Source organism: Amia ocellicauda, chromosome 5 (genome assembly GCF_036373705.1).
Source record: "Amia ocellicauda isolate fAmiCal2 chromosome 5, fAmiCal2.hap1, whole genome shotgun sequence".
In the NCBI taxonomy this organism is placed as follows: Eukaryota; Metazoa; Chordata; class Actinopteri; order Amiiformes; family Amiidae; genus Amia; species Amia ocellicauda.
Genome location: NC_089854.1, coordinates 36,222,841 through 36,243,124, shown reverse-complemented (window position 1 = coordinate 36,243,124; position 20,284 = coordinate 36,222,841). Strand labels below are relative to the sequence as shown.

The 20,284-nt window shown below is 41.7% G+C and overlaps 2 protein-coding genes across 2 annotated transcripts; one reads left to right on the top strand and one right to left on the bottom strand.

Annotated features, from left to right (window-relative positions):
* Window positions 1-2,549: 2,549 nt before the first annotated feature.
* Window positions 2,550-9,979, bottom strand: metap2a (methionyl aminopeptidase 2a). Its single transcript, XM_066705002.1, has 11 exons — window positions 9,775-9,979; window positions 8,796-8,903; window positions 8,594-8,656; window positions 6,972-7,074; window positions 6,723-6,884; window positions 6,003-6,184; window positions 5,243-5,337; window positions 4,885-4,981; window positions 4,573-4,676; window positions 3,570-3,685; window positions 2,550-3,236 (listed from the first exon to the last, which is right to left on the bottom strand). The coding sequence occupies exons 1-11, from the start codon at window positions 9,938-9,940 to the stop codon at window positions 2,984-2,986; spliced, it is 1,449 nt and encodes a 482-aa protein (XP_066561099.1). The 5' UTR covers window positions 9,941-9,979; the 3' UTR covers window positions 2,550-2,983.
* A 435-nt stretch (window positions 9,980-10,414) lies between these two features.
* Window positions 10,415-20,184, top strand: LOC136750175 (uncharacterized). Its single transcript, XM_066704999.1, has 13 exons — window positions 10,415-10,595; window positions 10,680-10,752; window positions 10,836-10,945; window positions 11,359-11,939; window positions 13,262-13,321; window positions 14,987-15,052; window positions 15,476-15,575; window positions 16,934-17,161; window positions 17,803-17,952; window positions 18,370-18,490; window positions 19,369-19,500; window positions 19,616-19,732; window positions 19,941-20,184. Exons 2-13 carry the CDS (start codon window positions 10,690-10,692, stop codon window positions 20,118-20,120), a joined length of 1,908 nt encoding a protein of 635 aa, XP_066561096.1. The 5' UTR covers window positions 10,415-10,595; window positions 10,680-10,689; the 3' UTR covers window positions 20,121-20,184.
* The last annotated feature ends 100 nt before the right edge of the window (window positions 20,185-20,284 follow it).

The window sequence follows — 20,284 nt, the reverse complement described above, 5'->3', positions numbered from 1 at the left end:
GATTACACCCATTTTTATAGGTGGTCCCCATAATTTTAGGGGCTCAAAAGTATTTGTACAAACTAACATAATCATGAATACAATTGTGAGTTTCAATACTTGGTTGCAAATCTTTTGCAGTCAATGACTGCCTGAAGTCTGGAACCCATAGACATCACCAGATGCTGGGTTTCTTCCCTGGTGATGCTCTGCCAGGCCTGCACTGCAGCTGTCTTTAGTACTTCCAATTGTATTACCAATTAGCACAGATGTTGGTGTGCTGTGTAGTACCCCCCACTACAGGCAGGGGTGATAGAGAGCACTAGACTGGGCAACACAATGCAACTCCTGATAAAACTGTACTCTTAATACAAAGGCTAAAATACAAGGTACTGTAGTTAAACCAATAAAAAGTAAAAAAAAAAAAAAAAAAAAAAAAAAAAGTATTTAAAAGAAAAGGTTTAAAAGAAATAAAAGTTCAATTAAATGTGTCCCTTTCTTCCCCTTTTGAGCTCAGCAAGACCCAGTACATTCATAGAAACTTAGAGGGACACATTCAATTGACCAGATTGCACAATAGCAGAACAGGAACCAGAACTCAAAGGAGGAGGACTGTAGTTCTTTAATTAATTAAGCAGAATAGGGTACAATCGGTGGTTTTCCTCCAGCTTGGAATTCAAAATCCTTTTTTCCTGCTTCAACTGTCTGCTGGTGATCTGCATACTGTCATCTGAAAGCAATACCTTAATTAGCAGCTTTTAATAACCTATTGGTGGAGAAACAGCTGAGCCAAGCCAAGCCTAGCGTCCTCAGACAACTGCTTGGTATAATTGCAGCTGATGTTGCAATTCCTTTCATGAACACTTCTCTTCCACCTGAAATCATGCTAATCCTTAACTATTCATTTGACAGAACACACCAGAAAATAATAATATGTGGTAAATTAGTGACCGATGACCACATAAATCATTGATTCCCCCTCCTATAAAATGAGGACATTCATTAAAAGAACCCTGAATAACAAATTCATTTTAGAAGAAATCTGTCAAATCATTGACATAAACCCCTATGTTTATTCAGAGCAGAGATATACCATTGTTTAGGAGTTTAGTTATGTTCAGCCACAGATTTTATATAGATTGAAACATTTTGTCCATGTTGTGTGGCTTTTTAACTCAGAACCAATTGATGTGGTAGTGTAACTGTGTGAGAAGTGGTTTGGCCTCATTTGTAAAGTGAGAACACCTTGTGTTCTTGCAGAGCTGCAGGCAGGTGCTATGGCTTCACAGGAGTGTGTTGCTCAGCCCAGTGCTTTGTTTTGTGAACTTCAGATTGATCTTGGATGTCAGAGTTTGGTTACTAGTGTGTTTGGCCTGTTCGTGTTTATTATTAGTATTTGTGTAGTGAGTGAGGCACTTCATGTGTTTAGGTAAACTCAAAGGGGAAGTGAGGTTTTGTTTTTGGCTTCACGGTAATAAACTTGCACTTATTTGCACCGTACCCTGTCCCTTGTACCCCGCCTGATATAGAGATTGATAGATTATATACATTATACACATGTACATACACACACACTATTGCATGCACAGGGAACATTCAGCAAGCAAACATGGTTCTTTCTAGTGGATAAAACCTACCAACACATATCCACAGGTCTGGAAAGAAAATAAGTTACTTACCGTTTTTTCTTTGTGTTACTTTAGGATGCATTTTAATGTGGGAGTTACACAAAGTACTTCATACATACATATATACACAAGATATCTGTAGGCAACTTCATAAGGCACTGTAATTTACCAATACATTGAAGGGTGTGTGTCTGGGTAATGACTATATAAAAACTAATCATGTTTATAAGATAATTTGGCCTCCCATGACAAAGACAACCAGTCCATTGAAAAAAGTTAATTGTCTTTTCATGTGCGTTTATCGCAGAACAGATCTTCAAATGAAACGTTAAGACTATTGTGGTGACAAAATGTGCACAACTGGAACTAACTGTCAAACCAGGCCTTGTGAGAATCACCCCTAGAAAGTTCTTGCAAGCACCACGATTACAACTTGGCTCTTAAAAGAAAATGGCAACATTAAAATAAAAAATAGAATGGCTGTGAATCTTGGATCTTACTGGATATTAATGTTTAACTCCTCCCACAAAACACCCTGAAGGGGAAATCAAAAAATAATTGTGGTGATCCCAGTGTTTCCCCTTTAAAATAATGACAATGTAATTTTAACAATGTGGTAAGACAGCATCCATTGATTTACTTCTTACCCCTTATCAACCCAGCACAACATTTTTAGCCCTTAGCAACCCAGTGTGATGCATGTCAGACAGGCCTGGTAAATTGGGATAATATATACAAATGCTTATGAATCACACTGCCATCTTAAAGGTTAAACTATCACGTCAACTTCAAACAGGATTGTTAAGTCCCGTGCTATTCTTCACCCCAAGCAGAGGACCGTGAGGTTGTATCACAGGAATGCCTGCTCTGTGATTAGAAGAAACAGTGTCTTGAAGTGTTACAGTGTCTATAGAGAAAAAGTATTCTGAACAAACGGAAAAATAGATTGAAGTTTCATCTTTATTTTTACAAAAAAGGCTTTAAGGAGTTCAGAACAAAATCCTACAAGGGGCACAGGTGTCAATCAGGAATTTCTCAATCTGTCAGGGAAAATATAAATACTGAGTGCAATGCAACGTTTGTCAAATAACCCCCTGAAACACACTGCATTAAAAGCCAAACTTACAGCCTTAATGTATATGCTGTATAGCTCCCCAAACGAGAGGGAACTGCATAATTCATTCTAACTGCGATGAAGCATTTTAAAAAAAGTGACAAAACTATACTTTCCATTTTTTCCCCCGTTCATTTCAAAACACGGCAGATATGATACAAGTCCACTCCTTCAGACAGACACTGTTCTGCAGACAACTTGGTTTAGGCTGCTTTCTGCCAAAGCAAGTGAGAGAAAAGCCGCTCGGGAGAGTCGGCAGGGCTTAGTAATCGTCTCCCCTGCTCACCACCTCCTTGCACGTGGGGCGCAGCAGGATGGTATGCTCGAACTGCGCCGTGTAGCAGCCCTTCATGTCGCAGAGCGGGGGGTAGGGATCCACGATGCCCAGGTCACAGAGGTTCTTCAGCGCCATAAGGTATTTACTCTCGCCATGACGATCCAGCCAGCGGCGGCAGAAGGCCAGAGTGCCAAAGTTCTCATTGATCACATTCAACAAGTGTTTAGCCCTTGGGAGTCTAGAGAGAAGAGATGGGCTGAGTGGGAGCTGCTCTCGCTGGTTCTTATTAATTCAAATCCACTCAGGCTAACCTCTCACCATCAACATAAGCAGACATGCCATAGAGAGTACAATGACATGGCAAAATTCAATTACTTTGATCAGGTTTAAGAGGACATGAAGTACAACACTGCTTAGTTGATCTAGTGAGAAAGTGTATACACACACAACTATAGCTCTACCTCTACAATGCAGCCCTAGGTGAATAAAACTCACGATTCAAGAATTACATGTCATTCAGTCCTAATTCATTATTAATAACAGAAAAATACTTTAAAAAATAACTTGTTACCTAATTGGCACATGTCCGACGTCAAAGTTCTTCATGTAATGCGAGCACTCCATGTCATCGTGCACAACTCCTTTCCCTGTGCTGCCAAATGTTTCTATAGCATACACCTCCCCCTCCTGAAAGAACAATGCCCTGATCAGAGCATGAGCCAGACAGACACCCCTGCAAACCCAACCTCTGAGCACCGTCCCCCAAAACCCGCATCCATCAACATTGTGGTAATGACAGGTCTTCAGGTCAAGATCAAGGTCTTTTCACCTCAGCGGGAGCTCGTAACCATAGAAGTATAATTCCTACAGATCAGTAGCATAACATACACCAGCTGACTTGAAGTCCAATACTGCATGCATGTGTAACAGTTCCATCTGAGTCAGCATTTTATGGAAACCATGTGTCATGGACTGATAGTGGCACATGTAACAAAAACTGCTGTGTAGCTCTATATAGCGGAGTCTGAAAGTACTCCACCTTCACCTGAAGACGTTTGAGAGAACCGTTCAATGTAATTAAAATATTTATAATTTAACAAAAATGTATTTCAGTTTGTGGAGCAATGATTCAGCCTAACGGAAAAACAACCCTGTTCCAAATGCAAGGTGTGAAGTGTTTCAGCCACAGCAACATGGCATCTGCTGACTCATTGTTTGGTTTATGCAATAAAAGCTGGCTTCTGGATAAAGGCTGCAATCTGATTTTTTCAGTTTTACTTTTAAATGCTGTTGGTAAATAGAGGTCAGGTGTTTTTCCTATGTAGCTTTAAAGCAGGGTAAACAACATGCCTTTTTTAAATTGTACGAATAAGATTATATTTCTCCAGAAACGCAGACCCTACCTGCAATGTTTGTGTTGTGAAGGTGAAGGAGCAGGCAACTGTGAGAGGAACAGACTGATGGGATGACTACCTTCCCACTGAACAGCTATAAAGTTGGCCTGAGAGATTGATTACCAAGTCAATTTTCTTTTTAAAATTACAATGCATGTTACCGTCACACCAAGCACTTACCTCCATTCTGGTTGCTTCTCCTCCTTTGACAATAGGGACAGTCTTGCCGGCATGTATCCTGTACTGTCCAATGGAGTGGCCATTCAAGTTACGAATTGGCTTCACTGAAAAGCATTAAGACCCAGTTTAACATTCAGCTCTGGCAACTACTGACAATTTTATTATTTAAATTGGTTTTAATCAAATCCACAACGAAAACTGTGATAATCCTCTATAGTCAATATTGAATTAACTACTGCATGATCTACATGAACAACATGAGCAGAACAGCCACATTGATTACACTGATGAAGCAGCAATGAGAGATTGTACCTTGATAGGTTTTCCCATCAATGTCCACTTCATAGGATTCCATGACTTCCTGTATAGCTTCTCCAACATCGCACAGACGCACATCGATTCCAGCACACTTCACACGTGACACAAAATACAAGAATGTTAGGAAGCAAATCATTGTACAATTCACTGTGTGTGTGTGTGTGTGTGTGTGTGTGTGTGGGGGGGGTGGTTAAATCAAATTAAATGTGGGTAAATATTCTCACTTGTTATTAAATCACACTTTCCTTAACATTCGAGACAAAGCACACTGTAGAACCTAAATTAAAACACAAAAGGTAAAAGCTCAAGGTGGAAAGAGAAGAATGGAGTATAAGGCTCTTTAATAACCAACCTTGATTCCTGTATTAGTGGCATCTTTCACAGCTTCGAGCAGCTTATCGTACTTTGGATTGAACGTGACGGTAAAAGCACAATCGATGATGCGACCTGCAAAAAAATATGCAATTTATAGGCCCTTTTTTATGTGATTATAGTACAGTACATGTCTTTGCAAAACATATATTTTTTTTTAACCTGGGAATGACACCCCCACATTTTTTTGTTTTTGTTTGCGAACACAACTGGCAAGTATAGCTGAAACTACCTATAGATAAAGATTTTACAGTAAAATAAAACAGTTACATTTAAATCATAGTATATTTTTGGACACAACTGCAGTCAGAAAGCACATTCAAATGTTCCTTAGGAAAAGCAAGCAGTCAAAGCTACATGTCAAACAGCTCACGAGATCAGACCCAAAGACCATGAAGGCTTCTACTGTGGTTAGGCATGTGCCTCAGCCCACCCACGTCTCAGAGCTGTGGAGCACCGACGGCCACCCCCAAAACGGTTTCAAAACAGGCCTCCATGACATCTATTAATCACATTTGAAAGCATCATGTCTACCAAGCCCATACAGTGAACAGAAGTCTTTCACTTGGCTCACTTCAGGACCAGATGTCCGTACAATATTCAAGCGTCTAATTTTACACCCCCCCCAATCACAGTCATGGGAAACATCTGTGTAAGAAGCAGCGCATGCACATCTCAATCAGCAGCAGACAATAAGTTGGACTTGAACAGACTGGTGGAGAAACAGCACAGCCACTGACCGTTTATGTGAGTGCCGAAGTCTATCTTGCAAACATCATCGTACTGCAGGACTGTGAGGTCTCCAGCATTGGGTGTGTAGTGGGCAGCGCAGTTATTCAGAGAACAGCCGGTGGGAAAGGCCAGGCCCGCATGTAGACCGTTCTCTTTGATCAGCTTTCTGGAACAGTCTTCTAGCTTTTCACTGAAAGAAGTGTTGAATAACATTAGATTTAAAAAATAATAACCAGAGGTAAAAATGTATACCTAAATAACTCGGCATTAATTCTTACTCTACAGTGGTTTTCTAGAGTGGCAAGACCTAATTCAGACAGGATAGAGAGAGATGGGAGGTGCAGTAATAACTTTACTCCTGCTGAGAACCAGGTACATAATTCCAGCAGGAAGACAGCATGGAATAAGCTCAGCCTGACTGAACAACAAGGAACCTATTCCAAAAGCCTGATGTCACTCACTGGCATTTTGGCTTGTGGGAAAGTACAAAAATGAGTGGAAAGCTATAGAAAAGCCAGCACTACAGCAATGCCCCCCCTTTCAACGTTTAGATTCGGGTTGCCCTTTCTAGGGAAAACAAAAATATCCTTAGTGTGCAAATTCTCCTCCAGCGAAGCGGAAGAAGCAGACCACACCTCCTCTCTGATTTGCCTACAACTACAACATAGAGGGTAAAGAAAAGTGTATTCATTGAACTCAAAACCATTTTTAAAAGTCGGTTTGCTTACCAGATCTCAATCATCGTCAGGCCCGGCTTGATCCAGCTCCTGACGTACTTCCTGACTTGTCTATGGGCCTCTGCGGCCTGCCTGAAGTCATTCCACACCTCCTCGTTGGCCTTGTCCAGCACTTTCTTCTCGTCGCTTGTCACCCGCCAGGCAGCACTCCGGCTGCAGGGAAACACACCAGCACTGTGTGAACAGCGGTCGCGCGGGTAATGGCCACAGCTACCGTAAGAGAAGCTCTGAGATATTTACCCATCTTGTGTGGTTGGATATTCACATTCCTGTCCTTTGGGGAATACTGCGCTTGGGTAGAGATCACCGATGGGAACAGACGGCGGATCTGTCTGCACCTTGGCTGCAAGTAGAAAGAAGTGTAAGTCATGAATGTCAGGCAACTTGGCTGAGATATGCTTGACACTACTGGGCAGTTGCCATTATCCTAATTCAGCCCAATTAATCTCTCTATTTTAGATTTCTAATCTGGTACCATTTGGAGAATATTTCAGAATGATCCATTACCAGGCCAAGGCATAAATCAAGGTTCTTATGAGTTCTTATGATAACAAAAGTATTTATTGTACAATCACATTCAACACTGTCACCAGATGTTACAGTAAATTTGCTCAGCATCTGCAAGCATTTCTGACATCTTGATGGTGCCACTGTATGAAACTGTTCTCTGAAGCGAGCAGTATCAAATCTTACCATTTCCTTTACTTTAACATAGTATAGTAATGTGTTTGATTCAGATGATAGACCCATATCTTTGGTGTGTGCAGGGAACCACATATGGCAATGCAACTCATTTTACAAAATAATAAAGGCCTAAACCAAGAATACACAAACACTTGGAAGAGAATGGGTAATTCTGTAGTTCTTCAGAGGTGCATACTTTACCTACATGTTTTTGTTCTTCCCTGTCATGGCAACCATATAATAAAGCAAAGTAACAGCCAAGCCGGGACACATCCCTGTGGTTTCAGTGAAATCCACTGGGTCACACCCAGCTAAGGCTACAGTCCGTAAACTAGACTGATGAAAACAAGAAAAAAAGAAAAGAAAAAAGGGGGTTTGGCTATACTGTATGGTGTCCATGATTCTTGACACTGACTTGTAAAATTTAAATTAAAGGAGACCCTCAGCATCATCGCAGAAGGGTTGATTTATATTTGGTATTCAGATAAATTAAGTAATATTTTTATATATATTTCTCCAGGAACTACATTACTACCAGAGGATTCACCAGTGCATTGCTTCAGTTGCTGGTTTGCCCATTTCCACTCTGCCCCTTTCAGAGCTATAACCCCAATATCACGTTCTTGTCCATTTACACACACAAGCTACAAAGCCCTGCCTGGGGAAACAACAGTTGTCGAGTCTTTTTAGGAGATAAGATTAAGCTTTGTTTGAAATCATTCACCATGAACAAAACTGAAATCAAGAGCCATTCAGATAAATACTATTAGTGACTGGATCATGCGATTGGAGTCCCCCTCTTGTTGTGAGAGGGTATTGTGGCTCCTACACTGTGGCGCACTGTGTGGACAAGTTGACATTTGGGCAGACCGATACACTAACTTTATTCTGCCAAAAGCCACATACGTATCAGGGATGCAAATTCACTACAGAGACAGTAGTTTTAACCCGATAATAATTTGGTGAAGCCCAGTGAGAATCTGCATCATGACCTTACATGTAGCCTAAACATGCCCGGATAGCATATTAGAACTAAACCATTTCCACAGATTGCAATTGCTTAATAAAATCGTAATTGGAAAAGTATAAAGCAGCCGTGCCCAACAGACAAAAGGGGAGATCCTGCCTCAGATCCCCACACCTGGTGCATGTGCAGAAGGGACAGAAGTATGACTTACGGCCCTTCTTCTTCTTTTTCTTCTTCTTCTTCTTCCCGGCAGAGTTTTCCCCCTCCTCTCCATCTGTGGAAACAAGACGTTGCCGATGACCTTTACTGAAACTGCTGGACAGTTTGGAGCTAGATACAAACACTATAGATTTAGTGTAGATAGATTTTGTAGTCCTGTTATTCTACTTAAATCATTCTAAAAATGGACTTGCCTTCATCATCTTCCTCTTTGTCCTTTTCTTCCAGAGCTTGTTTCTCCAGTTGTTTGGTCACCCCATCCAACCCCTCAGCGCTTCCATCTTTTTCAGCTTCAGTACTAACTGTAGGGATGTCATAAAACAATAAATAAGACAGGAGAGACATCAAATGATATATATATATATATATATGAGAGAGAGAGAGAGAGAGAGAGAGGTGTTTAATCACTGGTTTCCCAGATCTACTGTACAGACCCCTCTTTCATTCCCACTCATTGAACCAAAAAAGTCTCAAACGATGAAAGTGACGTGCACAGACAATGGATGTGTCAATGGATTCGGTTTATTTCAAAACACTTCTGGTTATTTTTAGATCTTCCCTTGTGTTGCATTTATTTTTCAATCAGGATCACCAAAAAATAGTTGTGCAAGCATGTCCACTCCATTTCGCTCTTCTGGGTAATAAAATGTGAAGCAGGAGTAACGATGAACTCGATGCATTTTAAAAAGTAGAAATCTCCCCTTCTGATATGTGATACGTTTGTGATAATTAAATATACTTTTTGTTATTGAACACAAATATGTACATCTCTAAGTTAAAACACCATTAAGTACCTTTGAAATATTTGATGCAAATCAGATATACTTCAGTTTATTGCAAAAGTTATGTTTTTTGTTATTTGGCTTGTTAGTAAATATTGTTGTGATGCATCTCTTTAAACCCACATTGTTACCCACCACACTATATTACGTAAACTGGCATTCCTCGACACATTATGAAACGGGGAAACTAACACGAAACCACGACACGTAGAAACTCTTTGCGCTACTTACTATTCCGCATTACTTTCCTTGTGCAAAATATACTCGCCCGCCCGAGTGACATCGGCATTTCTTATCACGAATGAAAAGAAGGCAGATTGTCAGTCTGGGCAAGGCGTGTTTCCCTCGGCCTGCCCGGGCCTAACTCTTACCCACACGAGCGCCGTCTTACCGGGAGCGGCCGACTTGTTCTTCTTCTTCTTTTTCTTCTTCTTCTTGGCGGTCTCTTCGGCAGCGTCGGCTTCCTCCTTGTCTTCGGGATCCAGCTCTCCGTTCAGGTGTTTCTCCTGCTCGGCTTCTCGCTCCGGCTCCTCTTGCAGTCGCACCACATCCGCCATGTTTGGAGACGCAGGGGCAGTGAGGGAGCGCAGGGGCTGCTGGGAAGCCGTGCCGTCCGGGGCAGAGCGTGCGGATCAGCTGAGGGGCGGGCGAGCTGTTTCTGCTTAGTGCGAGCAAGCTGGGGGGGTTTTTTACACCCAAAACTGTAGCCACAGAGTTTTAAACCATGTGCTTTATTAAAATGCATGGATTGCACAAATAAAACTGACACATAAATTATACAAAATAACAAGGAATAGGTTTGCAAGTATGTTATGTTGTTTAACCATGCAAGCCACATTTATAATAATAATAATAATAATAATAATTGGGTGCAGGGTGTTTCCTCCGTAATTTACAAAGCTATGCAAATATGAACGCTTTAGGTTGACAGGTATAGTTTGAGCACACTTCTGCAGCAGCACGTGCCACTAAGGGTTATTCGCAGTGCTGACAGCCGGGTTTCCAAGCAACGAGCTTTGCAAACCCAGAAACTGGACGACGTGGTTTCTGTCTGCAGGCAAACGCGCTCTACTGCTGTGCTAATATGGCCAAACTAGTTTATTAGATTACTTCTTGTCGGGGATATTCTCAATCAGTGTTCTTCACCTGTTTCACGAGCAAAACGTGTTTTATACTTGTCACCCACTAACACCGCCTGAAGGTGTGATACAGGTAACACTATTGTGTACATTGTTTTATTATTATGAAGTTGCATTGCAATCCATGCTTCTTATTCATATCTGCATGTGTTTGTAGGTCATCGATAATGCTTAAACGAGTGGAAACTGGAGACACTTCAAACCCCGGGCCATTGTATTTCTTTGATCAGGTAAAGGGGTTGATTTCTGATGTATGGATACAGGCGATCTCGGCAGAATCGTGATTATTAAGCCTGTCGTGATGTCTCTTCAGACTGCAGGTGATCGGACACACAGGAGGCGCATGAAGAAGCCGCTGGACGAGCTGCCGCCGGACCTCAGATACCTCAACATCAACCCGCGCCTGGCAGCTTTCATTAGGAGGTACAACTGCATGGCTTTCCTTCATTACATAGAAAACAGAATACACATTTATCAAAGCTTGGACGCAAGAAGTTGGTGCAAAGAAATGAGGGAATGCATTTGTTATAAGCGCAATAACACAAACGATGTCCTACTGTAAAAGGAAAGCTGTGCATTAATTTGATATGGTTGTGCAATACTAAATAACCTTGATGCTGTAAACGTGTATACATTTTTAAATCTTATATTCTTTCAAGCAGACACAAAACACAATAACTTCTGCTGCATCTAAGTCCCGGTATTTACTATAACTTGTATATTTTGTATACTAAACAATCCATTTATCGCAGGAGACTGTTATTTCATATGATGTACATTACAGCAACTGTAATAGGATAGGGAACCTACAAACAGTATGTATTTGCTTGCATCAGCAGGGGCAAAAAGGTGGTATCCGACGTTGTGTCCGCAGACGATAATGCAGACGTTAAGACCAAAGAGAAAGAAAAACAGACGGCTTTGCCAGAGCTCAGTACCGACCCTGGAGCTCTGGACAGCACTGACCCCGACCAGGCGCTGCTGGCCGTGCAGGGTGGACAGGGCTTGCCCGGGGAGGAAGAGGACATGAGCCCGGTTGAGGAGTATAAGTATATTGCGCCCCAGCTGCTGTCCGAGCTGGGGACGTGGCTGTGGGAGTGCTCCGGCCGGGGAGAGGGGAGCTTCCCCAGAGGACTCCTCAACGTCCTGAGCTACAGCTGGAGAGAGCTGGCGGAGGCGGCAGTGGACAGCCGGAGACAGGGGCACTCGCTGGCTTATAAGAGCACGAAACACGGCCAGCTCAAAGGCTCCGAGGCCTGCGAGAGTCAGTCTGACGAGACCCCCCCAGATAAAAGTCATCACGGAAAGATGAAAGCAAAGAAGAGAGTAGGCGCACCTGCCGAAAACGTGACTGGGAAGAGCTCGCAAGAGTCCACTAATGTGCCGCCGAAACTGACGACGGCTGCGGCGCCTAGACGTGAGTGTCCACCTGCGGCGTAGTGCTGTTCGCGGTCCTGGGGCGCAGATTTCCGCAGTTCTGCGCGCATCTGCGCGGCTCTACCAATGGGATCGGGTAATGCTATAGATGTTGCGCAGAACTGCGGAAATCTGCGCAACTCGATCGCGACCCTTCGCTTTGTTGTCTTTTCTAATTAGAGAGTTCAGTCTTTATGCTGGGTGAATTGCCTGTTTTAAGTGTAACTGCAGTCGTTGCCACGCACTATGCTAACAACACCAACAACAACAGCAAAAGTGGTCAGCTACAATGTAAGATTTTGTTTTCCTTTCACCTGTATTACATAAAATGAAACCGTGACTCTGCATTCACCTCGGTTCCCAGGTGAATTCAAGGTGCTTGACTGTGTCACCTTTTAAAGACTGGGGAGTCAGACTCCAGTGCTGGGGGGCGCATGTCTGCTGGATTGTGTTCCAACGCGAGATCCCAATTACTTATTTCATGTCATTATTTACTCAGGGAGGCCTATCTAAAACGTACGTATTGTATTTGTATAGCCGATACCTTACAATTTGTTGATTACGCAAAACATTGAACCCACAGAACATTTCAGAGTCTGGAGAGAAGTGTTAAATTAATTAAGTTAATTGTTAAATTAGACCAATTAAGCAGCCAAGAGCTGGGCTGGAGCAAAACCCAGCAGACACTGCGGCCCTCCAGGACTGGAGTGTGACACCCCTGACCTGGAGGGTGACCCTTTAAAGGAGAAAACCCTGTCTCTGGTAACCCACCACTGTGTTTGAAGGGTAGTTGGCAGTGGTTAGAGTTGGCAAGCAGGCGAGTGGGTAGGCTTACCAGGAAACGTGTTGGGTGATTAGAGACAGTAGCCCATGCAAGCTTTATTACTTTGATAAATGAATCATGAAACACTATATCATCCAGTGTGACACTGTAGATTGTAGCCTAGTGACAGTGTTGGTTTAATCTACTCCAATTTATCTGGAGTAAACCAGAGTATTAAGACATACTTTTAAATCTGGTAATAAAAGCCAGGCATACAAATAAATAATTGGTTGATCAAGTTGTCCTATGATTTTCTTGTCTTTGAAGTGGTATTTATAAAGGTGTTTTATGCATGAGCAGTTCACTGGTTTGAAATGTATTGCAACTGTATGAAAACAAATGGTTAAGGTGTTTAATATTAAAACACCTTGGCCTGGATCCAATCCACAGAACAACTTACATCTAGTCGCAGTAATTAAATATATTTACACCAGAGCAGCCCAGTTCAAAGTTAAAACTGCGTACTAATGCATACCTCGTACTCCATTCCCCCTTCTCAGGTGAGAAGAAATCGAAGAAGACGGACAGTTCCATAGAAAGAGCTCAATCAGTTGAAATAGGTAAATATATTCCTGTGAGGAAGACACATGAATAGAACCACATAGGCTACATATACTGCATAATTGTCTTAATGAGAATTTTGCCATAATTAATTCATCTTTAAAGTCATAGCCACTTTAATTGCTTGTCAGCAAGTTGAGATTATGCACAGATATATCCCATGTTGATCAAGGATGATCAGTTATTTTGAAACATTGTACATATTTATTTAAACACCATATATACACTCACCTAAAGGATTATTAGGAACACCATACTAATACTGTGTTTGACCCCCTTTCGCCTTCAGAACTGCCTTAATTCTACGTGGCATTGATTCAACAAGGTGCTGAAAGCATTCTTTAGAAATGTTGGCCCATATTGATAGGATAGCATCTTGCAGTTGATGGAGATTTGTGGGATGCACATCCAGGGCACGAAGCTCCCGTTCCACCACATCCCAAAGATGCTCTATTGGGTTGAGATCTGGTGACTGTGGGGGCCAGTTTAGTACAGTGAACTCATTGTCATGTTCAAGAAACCAATCTGAAATGATTCGACCTTTGTGACATGGTGCATTATCCTGCTGGAAGTAGCCATCAGAGGATGGGTACATGGTGGTCATAAAGGGATGGACATGGTCAGAAACAATGCTCAGGTAGGCCGTGGCATTTAAACGATGCCCAATTGGCACTAAGGGGCCTAAAGTGTGCCAAGAAAACATCCCCCACACCATTACACCACCACCAGCAGCCTGCACAGTGGTAACAAGGCATGATGGATCCATGTTCTCATTCTGTTTACGCCAAATTCTGACTCTACCATCTGAATGTCTCAACAGAAATCGAGACTCATCAGACCAGGCAACATTTTTCCAGTCTTCAACTGTCCAATTTTGGTGAGCTTGTGCAAATTGTAGCCTCTTTTTCCTATTTGTAGTGGAGATGAGTGGTACCCGGTGGGGTCTTCTGCTGTTGTAGCCCATCCGCCTCAAGGCTGTATGTGTTGTGGCTTCACAAATGCTTTGCTGCATACCTCGGTTGTAACGAGTGGTTATTTCAGTCAAAGTTGCTCTTCTATCAGCTTGAATCAGTCGGCCCATTCTCCTCTGACCTCTAGCATCAACAAGGAATTCTCGCCCACAGGACTGCCGCATACTGGATGTTTTTCCCTTTTCACACCATTCTTTGTAAACCCTAGAAATGGTTGTGCGTGAAAATCCCAGTAACTGAGCAGATTGTGAAATACTCAGACCGGCCCGTCTGGCACCAACAACCATGCCACGCTCAAAATTGCTTAAATCACCTTTCTTTCCCATTCAGACATTCAGTTTGGAGTTCAGGAGATTGTCTTGACCAGGACCACACCCCTAAATGCATTGAAGCAACTGCCATGTGATTGGTTGGTTAGATAATTGCATTAATGAGAAATTGAACAGGTGTTCCTAATAATCCTTTAGGTGAGTGTATGTGGCCCAATAGTAAATCTGATCTGATGCACTAGCTATTTATAACACATATTAAATGAAATAAACTTACTGGTGCCCTAGCATACACAGTAAGAAGTAGCAGTATTGGAACATTGTGACTGTGGTTAATACAAATATATATTATCACTGGGCTTAATATGGTTTGGATATTATATGTATGTGTGATATTCTGAAACATTAACCATTATGTCTGCAGCTCAGTTGTCCCATTTGCCCATGACCCTAAGCTTCTCTATGTCATCCAGGACCTGTGAAGATGAAGGTAATGCAAATCGATTAAAAACTGACATGACAATTAGCTGCAATGTGTACAGGATTTTAGTCGACAATTTAGATTATTTAATGAAAGCATTACAATTTATGCCAGTTAGATACTGTTAATTTCCCCCCAATATACCCTATATAGTGGAAGGTCTCTTCATCCTGGGGGATGCAATATCACAGTTCAACATAAAGATGACTGATGTCCCCCAGTGATGTCGATATTTAAACACAAATGTTTATTAAATGAATGATTCACCCAGCAATGTGGTTTCAGATTAAGTCAGTGCTTCTGTAACACATTTATTTATTAACAGACATGAAAGAGAAATGGTTGCTGTTCGTTGCACAGTTCACATGTAAATGACTACTGATGAAGTCAAGATTGTTCCTAACTAAATCCTGTCTTACTTTGTTTATCTAGGTTGGATTGTCCAGCAAGAAGAGCCCAAACCCAATGACCCCGAGTGGACAGCGCTCTGCCAATGGGCTGTGGAGCGGCTCCAGCTTGCTCAAGTGCCAATGTACATGCCATTGTTCTTTCAATCAAACTGGAATTGTGTGCTGTGGGCAAAGCAATATTGCATGAAGGATTTCTGTGCAGGAATGCCACTAGCTTTAGGAGTCGTTAGGTACCTGGGTGCATGTAACACAGATTCATCAGACTTTCCCCTGACAGTCCTGTAGAGGAAATTACACAGAGAGATAACAGAAACATAGTATCAGTCAAGCGTCCCATCAGCACATGCCTGTATATGTGTAGTTCTTCTTCAAGTCACTCAATTCCTCATATACAGTACTGTGCAAAAGTTTTAGGCAGGTGTGAAAAAATGCTGTAAAGTAAGAATGCTTTCAAAAATAGACGTTAATAGATTATATTTATTAATTAACTAAATGCAAAGTGATGGAACAGAAGAAAAATCTACATCAAATCCATATTTGATGTGACCACCCTTTGCCTTCAAAACAGCATCAGTTCTTCTAGGTACACTTGCACACAGTTTTTGGAGGAACTCTGCAGGTAGGTTGGCCCAAACAGTTCTTCTGTGGATTTAGGCAGCCTCAGTTGCTTCTCTCTCTTCATGTAATCCCAGACAGACTCGATGATGTTGAGATCAGGGCTCTGTGGGGGCCATACCATCACTTCCAGGACTCCTTGTTCTTCTTTACGCTGAAGATAGTTCTTAATGACTGTCGCTGTATGTTTGGGGTCATTGTCATGCTGCAGAATAAATTTGGGGCCAATCAGATGCCTCCCTGATGTATTAGCATTCTTACTTTACAGCATTTTTAAACATCTGCCTAAAACTTTTGCACAGTGCTGTATATATACAATTAGGTCCATAACTATTTGGATAGTGACACAATTGTCATCATTTGGCTCTGTACACCACCACAATGGATTTGAAAGGAAACAATCAATGTGCTTGAAGTTCAGACTTCCATCTTTAATTTGAGGGTAGTTACATCCAAATTGGGGAACGTTGTAGGAGTTACACCCATTTTTATATGTTGTCCCCCCAATTTTAGGGGCTCATAATCATGAATTAAATTGTGAGTTTGAATACTTGGTTGCAAAGCATTTGCAGTCAATGACTGTGTGAAGTCTGGAACCCATAGACATCACCAGATGCTGGGTTTCTTCCCTGGTGACACTCTGCCAGGCCTGCACTGCAGCTGTCGTTAGTTCCTGCTTGTTCTTGGGGTGTTGTGGTGGTGTACAGAGCCAAAATGATGACAATTGTGTCACTCTCCAAATATTTATGGACCTAAAAAAAAAAAAAAAAAAAAAAAAAAAAAATATATATATATATATATATATATATATATATATATATATATATATATATATATGTTACATTTTATTATTTTGATGATACAGAAAGGAACAAAGCAGCAAGCTGAAGGATCAAGGATTCACCAAAACAGTTCTCCTGTGTCATTATGGAGATGTAAAGAAGGACACCATTGCCAAATACAAGAAGCGAGTCCGTAAGAACTGTGTGTCGGCTCTCTTTAATGGAAGGCCTCGGATTCCGGAGGTCAGACCAGAGGACCCGGCGGCGCAGAAGCTTCTCTACAGAATCAATGATGGAACAGCACTCGTATAGTATCCTTTACAAGCTAGAACTTACCTTTGAAATGGTTTAGAAACCTTGGGCCGGATTAAATAAAAACTTTGACCCACCCACTAACTGTACTCAGTTGCAGCTTCATTTTCAGTAAGATGACACTTTCTTCTAATCAGAAATGTAACCGCTATGATGTACAGGTTTGTAGTTTGCTATTAGCGGGTGGGTCAAAGTTTTTATGTAATCTGGCCCCTTATTTGGTTTAAGGGTAGTCATCAGGACAACAACAAGCAGAAACCAGTAGTGCTGTGAAACAATATTTCTCTAGTAAACTATCCAGAAATGTCTGAGCTCTCTGGATAACTTGCTGAGAAAGAGACAGTTTTGTTCCTCTCTATCAGACGAATCCTCTTCTTTCATGGACTGTTTAAATTTTAGTGTGAAATGAGGTGAAGGGATGGGTGAGAATGTGATAAATTCAGGGAGACATAGGCTTAGACATTGTCTTGGACTACCCTAATTCAAAACCAAGCTGTCTGTAAAGAGTTGTACTGTAAAGACTGACGTTTTTGGGGTGCCATATTTGGGTTAGAGATGTGTTCATTAAGGCAGGTTAGGCCAAAGGTTAGTGACAGGTGTAAACCAGTAAAGCATGACTACCTGAACCCTGCACTCTCAGCTATCCATCGGGACGCATCGCTATTTGTCAGAGCCACTCAGCTTTGCCTTGTGGGGGATTCTACACAAATGTTTTCAGCGACTCCCCTGATCCATCAATTCTTGGTACCTTCACTGCATTTGGTCATGGTAGTGTCTGTCATCCTGATAGGTGGGTTATAAATAAAACATGTAAAATAATAAAAATTAAAAAATGAATAGAAAACTACAAACCTATTCTCAGTGGCAGCATAGTTTTCTGTCAGATACCTCTTTCTTCTGTTCATCAATATAACCTTTATCAAGTGCTTGCAGGTTGCTGTTAACGGCTGGGTAAAAGTTTCAGTGTGATGGTGCTCAACGTCAAAGTGATCCTGACTGCTTCTGTGCTATTGGCAAATCTGTGTGCTTTAACCCCTCTGCACACACTGTTGTTGTAACAATTGGACTGTATTTTGTACAGATTCTAGTTGACTTAAAACATAATTGACATCATTTTCTTGATCTGTAAATGATTTTAACAGAGATCTTTTTTTCTTCCTTTTTTCTCCATCTGTCTCACTGGAACGTGACTTCCTTGCTGTGGCAGCAACACTGTGGTTGTGGCATTTGACCAGAGAGGAGGAATGATGTGTGACAAGGAGGGCACTGTGAAACGACAGTGGAACTGGGTCCGGGGAGCCAAACTAGACGAACCAATTGTCATAGAGGTAGGGCAAGGTCTCTGATAAGTTTCATGATGTGTGAGTTTATTACATAAAGCATTGTGATTGGCTGACCTCGGAAAACTGATTGACTGATTCAAATGATTTAAAAGGACAATAAAACCCTATTATTATTTTAAATTCTTATAAAATTAAGAAGAGAAGGGAGGTTAGGTTCCTACAGAGGGAGAGAGAGGAAATACAGATTATTATGGGGTAATTTAAGCATCATCTTATACGTTTGTACAATTTATGGCCCATAAATGCCATGGCAACATATTTATTTTCGATTAGACATGACCTGCAGGAAACCATAATTCAAAGGGCACATTTTCTCAACTTGATGGAGAAACTGTTTAAGTGTAAAATGTAAAATGTTTTCATTCATTGCGGTTGTCTGAGGTTTTTTTAACTAGATAAAAAAGAAGAGAAAATACATTGAATATTAACTGCATGTTTGTCACAACTCAGTGTGTCTTTTTACAGTTACCCGATAGTCTGTGTGAGGTAGAGCATTCATGATGTGCATGATGCATGACCCGCAGAAAACCAATCTGCAAGTGCTGACAGAACTGTAACATAAACAGTTATCCTCTCCTGTCAGATGCTGCTGGGTCATTGTCTGTAAGCAGTGGTCTCTAACCCTGGTTTAGAGAGGCCCACTCTAGATAGTTTGGTTTTTGGGTCATACTCATTGTGTCTCCATCATATTTAGGTATTGCTTTAGAAAAGTTACAATTAATAAATACATCAATCATATAACATCATATAAAACTACCTTCAAACCTTTCGATTGATTTTCGTTTTAATAACAGCATCAAAAATAACATTACCTGTCCCCGCACCCTCTTGTTCGTGTGTGGTGTGTGCGTCTCCCTTTGCAGGTGACTGAGTTCATCACTGTGCGAATCATGAGCCCGTCCTCGGCCAGTCTGTCCTACAGGGCTCACGAGGAGAGCGTCCAGCTGTCTCTCTCTCCCCTCGGAAACGTCTCTCCTCCAAAGCACAGGGATCTGGTGAGGCTTCTATGTGGAAGAGTCGCATTTAGTCTAAATTTCACAAGCCCAAGTACATCAGTGATCTATGATGATGATGATGATGATGTTTGTGAACACCTGTGCATTCCTTCAGGGTTTGATCATGAGTGATGAAAAGTTCTCCTCTGACACAGCATGCCAACTCTCAAAAGCTAACAGGAAGAAAATGATAGAGATTGAGGCCAGGAGGAAATTCAAGGCAAAGATTTCGGTATGTTAACTTGCAATCTAAAATGACTGCACTATCCCAGCTAACATTGTGGCAACATGAATATCTATTTTTCTTCATTTGGGTATTTTATTTAGCCTTTATGTAGAAGTAGGAGTAGTGGACCACATCTGGCTCGGGATGACAGTGCTTTGAAAGTTGTGAGGTATCTTTCAAAACATGCCAAATACTAAATCGTTTTCTACACCAGACAGCTACCAAATCAAGAAGTGAATTTCTGGAGATGGCAAAGACGCTGGAGACCCTGGAAGAGGAGTCTGGTTACCAGCGAGGGCTAAAAGCAGCGCAGGAACTGAAAAAGCTTCAGCGGAAGGTCAGGAATATCCTGGACGACTGGATGGAGCACTACCGCATCGCCACAGGCAGGTGACGGTGTGTGTGTAGTGTGGGCAGCCAGTGCTTCTCATGAGTGACACACCTGCCACACCGAAGAGTGGACAGGGCATTTAGAAAGCTCTACCAAGTTTATGGGAGTGACATCACCCCAGCAGTCTCCTCTTACACCATGAGACCTGTTGCATATCCAGGACAGCC